General features: G+C 36.8%; 2 protein-coding genes across 2 annotated transcripts in view; both read left to right on the top strand.

Moving 5' to 3' along the window:
* The window catches only part of LOC106535589 (nascent polypeptide-associated complex subunit alpha, muscle-specific form), a gene marked incomplete at its 5' end in the record, with an annotated part of 4,228 nt that extends 4,049 nt beyond the window's left edge, over window positions 1-179 (top strand). The window contains 1 exon segment of the mRNA XM_014032629.1: window positions 64-179. Within this exon segment, the coding sequence (XP_013888083.1) occupies window positions 64-78 (15 nt within the window).
* Window positions 180-1,669: 1,490 nt separating this feature from the next.
* LOC106535591 (prostaglandin E synthase 3) lies at window positions 1,670-7,151 on the top strand (the record flags this gene model as incomplete). Its single annotated transcript, XM_014032631.1, is given in 8 exon segments — window positions 1,670-1,726; window positions 3,427-3,540; window positions 3,637-3,706; window positions 3,874-3,972; window positions 4,331-4,420; window positions 6,450-6,503; window positions 6,633-6,660; window positions 6,744-7,151. Coding segments are annotated over 8 exon segments (477 nt in total). The 3' UTR covers window positions 6,764-7,151.
* Window positions 7,152-8,011: the final 860 nt, after the last annotated feature.

Genomic DNA, 8,011 nt, shown 5'->3' with positions numbered 1-8,011 from the left:
TATATATATATATATAAAAAGTTCTTAAACCTGTGCTGATCGTTGCTTTATGTTGTGTTGCAGGAGTTGACGATGTAAAGGGACCCTGTCGAAGAGTTGAAGAAAGGTTGCTGAATAAAGCTCATTTATACAATTTATACCCGAGATGGAAATAAAGTTGTTGTGTCTTGATGAAATTACTTGTTGTACTTTTGCAGTTCTTATGAGAGAGAATGATAGGTATTTAAAAAAATAGCTTTGTATTTCAGAAATGGTTTGGCTTTCTAAATGTGATGCTTTACAGGGGTTTGTTGAACACTGTTAAAGTTGCAGCTGGGCAAACTTTAATTTTACTGATGTTTTGTAATACAAAGAACAGACAGGTACATTTATTGTAGTAGTATTGAAATTTTATTCTCTGCTTGCCACTATGTATAAAAGTATACATAAAGTCCAAGCGTAAATTTGGTCAGCAGATTTTATTTTAACATTTTTAATTCAAATATGCACAATGAATGGTTTTGTTTTACATTTTCAACATAATCAGTCTCTCATGCAGTGTTTAATCTACAGAAAATTTAAATTTAGTTCTTGTCATGCTGAAAATGTGTTTTAGCCGTCAGCATAGAATTTTAAGACAGCTGTCATGATCTGTGTGGTCAGGAGGCATTTTAGTTTAGCATTAGCTTTAAAACTTCAGTTATATCCAGACTAATTACTAAAAGTTTGCATGTGCAACACAGATTCAAATCTTAACATGGTTAAACCTTGTTAAAATCATAAAATAATGGACAACAGTTCAATCACTGAAGATGTATTCATTGAAATTAACATTGAACACTGAAATACTATTACTACTAATGATAGTAGAAAATGAACAAATTTTAACAAGATCAAACGTTCAAAAGTGTTAAAGCAGTGCAATATGGGTGGCTCTTAACAGTAAAAAAATATATAAACTTTCAATAGGCTGACGGACTGAATTAATCTGTGCAGTCTTCCTACAAACTTTAAATTTAAAAATGACTAAATATTTCAGAGAGAGCAGCATGTTACTGTTAATCATTTGGAGGAGAAAAAATGATTAAAAAATCCAGCCCTACATCAAGATCTAGTGTTTAGAATATATATATATATATATATATATATATATATATAGAAGACTGTTTCCAGTTATATTTAAGAACTTCACATTTCAAAAACTTTATTTAAAACTCTTCTAAAACAACACTCAAGTGTTTAATTTTTTTGTCCATACCTTTATATTCACATGGGACAATTTAAATAATAGTGATCTCTGGTGTTTTTACTTTTGTTTAGAAATCTAATTATAAGATTTTACTGAAATCTAAGTAAACATTCATCTTAGTGTGAATTTATTGGGGTTTATTTACTTGTTTTCGAACATATAATGCAAATTGTTTAATTCTCAGCAAGCACTGATAAAACCTTAACGTTGGTTTAATCACACAGTGCGTAGAAGAGCAGCACTCTGAACACAAGCACAGCAGCATCACGCAGCGGTGGCTGAAAGCTCTAGAAACGTCTACTAGCACGTTCCGCGTGCGTAAAGTCCTCCTATTCTCATTCCGTTTCACGCAACAATATCCGGCGTAGAGTCGAGCTGCTAGAGGCGTTTGCGCAGGTCCTGTTCGTGGAGGAGTGTTCCCTCTTTTACAGGCTCAACCAACATTTTCTTCAAGATTGTTTTCTCAGCGGTAAAGAATCTCTCTTCGCGCAGAGACATGTAAGTTGTGAGCAGAAAACGCGACGTCGCTGCGTAAGAAAAGTGCGATAGTACGGTTTGCTATAGCTAACTGCGTTACCCGTCCAACAACATGCTTTTCGTAAAGGCGGGAGCTTGGCCTTGCCTAAATAAACTGCGAAACTATGATTGTTAACTCGACCTTAAAGAGCCGGTCAAAAAAGACACAGTGTTGTACTGTAAACGCGTTGTGGTTTTCCCGTCATAAGCTGCAGAGTTGCCTTGTTTTTGGCGTGGCTCTGGGTTACCGCGTGGCTTGGACGGTGTTAGCATGGCTAGCAAAGGGGTCATTGAGACTTCTGGAACAGGCTATCCTTTAGATTAACACCACTCACAATCTCTGCATTACGAGTTCAATAATCTGGGTTTCCTAACAGCTACGGCTCCCTTTTAATCTCTATGGGCTCTGCCGCCGATTCGTTACGGTTTTGTGTTATTTTCAATAATTTAATACCAGTTTTCAAACACTTTTTAATGATCTGATAATTCAGAGAGCCTAGATAAGCTACACTAATTTGTACTGAGGAAAACATGTCCAGACTAAAGCTATTTGTTATAAATAAAATGTTGCAACACTTGTCTAAAGTCACATTTAGTAAACCAAGTGTTGAGTCATAACTTTTCAGGTCAGGATGGCTTGAAATTTAAACATGCTTTATATTTGACTTGTCATGCTTGAGTATGCAGATATTTCACTTTAGTTTCACTTCAGTAGCCCTTGGAAACAGGTAGCTAAAACAATTTGTGACTTGAGGCTGAAATAAGGGCAGGTTGATATAAAAATAGATCAGCAGCACTTTATTTTACAGTATTAAACTGGGATGGGTTATAATGATATCTCCAAAGTGTGTAACAGTACATCGATCCATATCAATTAAACAATTGATTCAATTTCAACAAGGCTAAACGAAAACACTCATCCACATGGTCATCCTATGCTTGATGTAGATTATCATATGCCCATCTGACAGTCAGGATTGTGTTAGATGGGCATATGTTGCATCATGTCGATTGCAGATTTTCAAATAGGATTAAATCGTATCGTGACTGACTTTGTAATATCGAGAAACCTATCGTCACCCAAACAAATTGATATATAATCGTATAAAGCCGGTGATTTACACTCCTGATCTCTTCTGTGTTTTGCTACGAAGCATTTAAACAAGCATGAACGGATTACAGGTCCTGGGACAGGAACTTTTTGAATGGTTAGACATAGCTGTGTGATGGGAAACAATAGTCTGGAGATTCCTTGAGCAGACTATTTACACAATAAAGTTTTCAACTCTCACATATTGCGCACCGCAATATGTGAGCTTAACAAAAAGCTTAACATCTCTTAACCATTTATAGTAGATATTAACTAAAATAATATGACGAGATGGGACAGAGTCCAGGGATTCCTTTCTGAAAGTTTGTTAGAATTTGTTTAGAGGTTCATGAGATATTTTGCTGATGTTACAAACAAACGTGGGCAAAAAACACGATCACCGCCTGGCCTGCCTTTGGGTGCAGGCCATTTAATAACTCATGTCACCAACTTTTGATTTTGAAATGACTGAAAACAAAGAAATTTGATGGAGGTCAAGAGTTCAAATTCTCCTTTTTGAAAGGTGGAGAAATAAACCCTTGGTTTAGTGTGAAAGAGCTGATGGCTGCAAATTTCTCTCGTTTCTTCACAGGCATCCAGCAACTGCCAAGTGGTACGACAGGAGGGACTCTGTTTTTATAGAGTTCTATGTAGCAGACAGCAAAGATGTTGCGGTCAAATTTGATAAAACAAAATGTTTTTTCAGGTAGGTTCTCCTTCTTTGGTCTTCATGCATAGGTCTGTCTCTCACTGTTTTTTTTTTTTAAAGTTTGACTAAAATGTCATTATTTTGTGCTCACAGTTGTGTTGGTGGAACTGACAATGCTAAGCTTGAGAATGAAATAGACCTTTTTGATGCAATCGACGAGAGCGTAAGTACTTCAGACTGTGTTGGCTTGATAGTACTGCAGTTTTGAATTGATAGATGCTTGATAGTACTGCAGTTTTGAATTGATAGATGCTTGATAGTACTGCAGCCATTTATGAATTCTAAAAGTGGTGACCACTTGTCTTTGTTTTGTCTTCCAACTTAATACAGCAATGCAAACACAAACGCACAGATCGCTCGGTCTTGTGCTATCTACGGAAAGCTCAGCCGGGGAAGGCATGGCCAAGGCTAACGAAAGAGAAGGCTAAGGTCAGGCATACTCACACAGTCGTGTTCAAAGTATACTTAGCTTTAAACATACAGAGAATTAAACAACTAGCTGACGGAAAAGTCTTAAAGTATTTTTTTTTTTTGAGTTGCTAAAATTGTTTTTGATTAAGAGGTGCAAACACACATACCTGTGGCTGCAGGTGGAACGACCTACAGCCATTGTGTCCAGGGAAACCTTTGATGTGGCTCAGTCTCTGTATGAAGTCCAAACTAAATGTTTTGTTGTGATTGGTCTGTTTGGGCAGGTGAAGCGTCAGACACTTCCTGTCACTGCTAATTTGACTTTTTTTTACTCCAAATTTCTCTTCTAAGTAATGTTGGTCTTTTATGTCCACAGCTGAGTTGGCTAAGTGTCGACTTCAACAACTGGAAAGACTGGGAGGACGACTCGGATGAGGAGATGGGCAACTTCGACCAATTCTCAGATGTAAGCATTTCGGATTTATTGTAATGAAAGGAAAACATCTGAAAATAGATCTAAGCTCTTTGTTTCTTGGAGGGGTCTCAAAGAGCACAGGAGTGAAGCAAACTGTACCAACTAAAAGCCCATTGACAGTGTGTGTTCCTTCTCAGTCAGTCTGGTATTACCCAGGTAGAAGTGATACTGAGCATCTAGAGAGGAGTTTGGTAATAAAACGTCATATACAGGTTCAATCTGATCAGACATGCTCGAATTTATCTCCATAAAATAGGAGTGAAATGTTCTCCGGCAGGAGGACGTGTCACCTTTTTTAAACCGTGGTGTTTTCCATTTGTACTTGGAAGTTGTAACCTCCAAGTCAGACTAAACTGGAACTCCAGAGTCAAAGAAAAGTGTCTGATTTTTAAACCAAAGCCTGAGATTCCTCAACCAGCCTCTACCTCATGAAATGAGAAATTTATCCCTTAGAACAGTGGTTCCCTAACTTTTTATCTTCTGACCCACAAAATATGCATCGCAAAAACCTGTGACCCCAAATATTACTGGTCTGAGTACACGAACTTCGTTAATAACCCTAAAAACACAGGCTTTTTGACAATCTAAACAGCTTGTACACAAATATAAATACTTATTTATACTTATTTTGTGTTTTTGTAATAATTATAGGGAAAATATTACATCAGCAATTATTTTATTACCTTTTAAATTGATTCCTGGAGATTATCCAAGGTGCTTCATGACCCATAATTGGGTCCCAAGCCCAACTTTGGGAACCAAAGTGCAATGGTTCCCAAACTTTTCAGCTTTTGACCCACAAAATAACAGTAGCAGAGACCTGTGGCCTCAACTATTTTTGGATGATAAACATTTGAATCAGGTCAACTAAATATGGGCACAGTAACAATATTTTTATACTACTTTTATCCATTTTAAATATACTAACCTCACTCCTTTGTAACAACCACGGCAAAAATGTAATTAATTCAGAAAATCTTCTCAGGACCCCACCTTGATGTTTAAGGACCCCACTTTGGGTCCCGACCCCAACTTTGGGAAACACTGCCTTTAGAAGATAAAAAAAGCAGAGAGAATAAAAGTATATATCATATGAATGTAATTGTTAGAAATAACATTTGTGTGTTACATAAAGATGATCTATTAAGGGTGAGATAAAACTGCATGAATAACCTGAAGCGTTCTTAGTGAGTCTGAAAAAAAAGCTTAGGATGAATGGTCCATGATGGAGAGCAGACTTTTTATTTCCACTTCTGGTAGTTTACACACAGCACTGCCCATCTCTACTCATGAACATACAGTGTTTAGATGCAGAGAAATCTAGCCTTGCTAATGCTAGTTAGCCCAGGCACTGGGTACATCAGTCTTCAAATCCTATTCGTTTCCTGACTTGAAACTGCAACGCCGTTAAGTCTCATCTGGCGTCTTTCCCAAAGTCGAGGTCGGACTTCAAGGTAAACTGAACACAGCATCAACGGCAACCTGTCAGTTTGTAGTGTCATTAACAGCTGACGACATAAAATATGTAACAGGAGTTAAAATATGCTAGAAATCACCTGCTGTTTAAGATGAAGCCTGTAATTAATCATTCAGCTGATTTAATTACTTCAACACATTGGTTTAATTTATACAGTCACATAGTCAAACTGGTTTAACTGCATGGCGTCCTGTTGATGCCACAACTGATATACCTCTTATAATGAAGTGCAGACTCCAAATCTTTTACATGACAGTTATGTTTATAAATTTGTTGTATGGTCATTAAGTTACTGTCAGCAGAACACCAGTCAAGATGGATGTAATGGCACTAGCAGCTCATTTCTTTTTATAAATACATTTTCCCCCTGAATATAAATTGATTTACGCCTTTCATCTTTATTAGTAAAGTTGTAAACAATTCAGAAATGCTGTGATGTCACATTACAGTATGGTGTGAACTTGCAGGATTAGACTTCAGTTTTCTTGAATTGACGGTGAAATTTGGTACAGTTGACATAAATGTCTTTTAATGCCGTTCCAGATGATGAACAACATGGGAGGTGAAGACGACCTGGCTGATCTAGATGGTGCAGATGTAAGAACCCTTTTTCACACTTGTCAGTAAATCATCATGAAGCAGAGCTGAACCATTGTCACATGTTACACAACCTTGTGTAAAAGTTATCAACCTCCTTTTCCTTTCCTCCTCGTTTCTTCTTTTTAGGATGACTCTGCAGATAGTGATGATGAGAGTAAGTGAGTCATTTTAAAGACTGCTTTTTCAGCTGTAATTTGTATTTAAAGGAAGTCACGATGTTTGTTTTTTCTCTTTCAGAAATGCCAGACTTGGAGTAGAAGACATGAAGCTTTGAAAAGTGGAACAACGGGGGGATAAGAGGAAGTCTTTAACAAATGTATATCTTGAAACTGAAGGCAGTGCGAGACTGCTGTACATACGAGTCAGTAGCCATATTTAAATCCATAGCCTCCGCTCCAAACTCTTGACCAGTCAGTCTACTTAAAGTTGATTTGCATGGTATTGTACAGAGCAGCTATTTCCACGTCCATTTGCTGTACTGCACCTTTTCGAGTATCTTGTTTTTAATGTTGAATATTACAACTTAAGCACACATTTTTATTTGCTGGGGGGAAAACTGTGTACTTGTATTCATCTGAGCAATATGTGTTGAGAGCAGAGATATCTAAATTGTTTCCAAACGAACTATTAAAAAAAAAAAAAAGAGAATATAACCACTTTTTCCCAATGTTGTGGTTTTTAAGTTTAAGTCAGCAAGTGTAGTGGATGTGAGGATTTAAAAATTAGACACGTTTGTTGATGGGGTTCCTCTAATGCCTTCCGTGTGCTGTAAATTAGATATTTGGGATCTGTATCAACAGCTTCACTTTTACAGCTTACATGTTTCCCTTTTACTCGTGAAATATTTGTCAAATCTGAAACGTCTGAATTCATTGGCTAATGATTTGCATCTTTTCAGTGATCATTTACTGTACTAATTGATTTCCTATTTGCTATCAGCTCTCACTTCATGCCCACGTAACCTAACATGCACGTTTCACAGAGGGTGAATGTTTTTCAGCCGACAGGCCACAAGCTCGGTGCGGCCTCGACATTGCGTGATCTGTAGCTATCCTTCCTGGGTTTGTTTTATCTTTTGTCCCTTGCAGGTGAGGGAGTATCAAAACTGCAACAAGTGATGACCAAATCATATTTGCACTGTCGGGAAACAAAAAATGTAAGGGGGAGATAAGTAATGTCCTATTACAGTGGAAATTTTTTTTTTTTTTTTACTGTCTACATCTTTCTAATAAACTGTTTTAAGAATCCAGATGCTTTGTTTAATTATTTTTTCCAGTAAACTGATTAGATTTGAGTTTTTCTGCAGGAAGTTTGTACAGAAACTTGTGAGAATTAAGGATGTGAGGGTGTTGCAGTATCCCCTAATGGATGCTGAAAAACATGCAAGTCCAAATGCATTTAAACGATTTACTGAATTAAAAACAATCATTAGGACTGCATCTTTAGAGTCAAAAATTTTGATTTTTTTTTTAGGTATATATACAGTATGTGTATGTATATATGTG

This window comes from Austrofundulus limnaeus, unplaced genomic scaffold (assembly GCF_001266775.1).
Source record: "Austrofundulus limnaeus strain Quisiro unplaced genomic scaffold, Austrofundulus_limnaeus-1.0 Scaffold1498, whole genome shotgun sequence".
Classification (NCBI taxonomy): Eukaryota; Metazoa; Chordata; class Actinopteri; order Cyprinodontiformes; family Rivulidae; genus Austrofundulus; species Austrofundulus limnaeus.
Note: the sequence above shows the minus strand (reverse complement) of the source record. Positions and strands in the feature narration are given on the sequence as shown.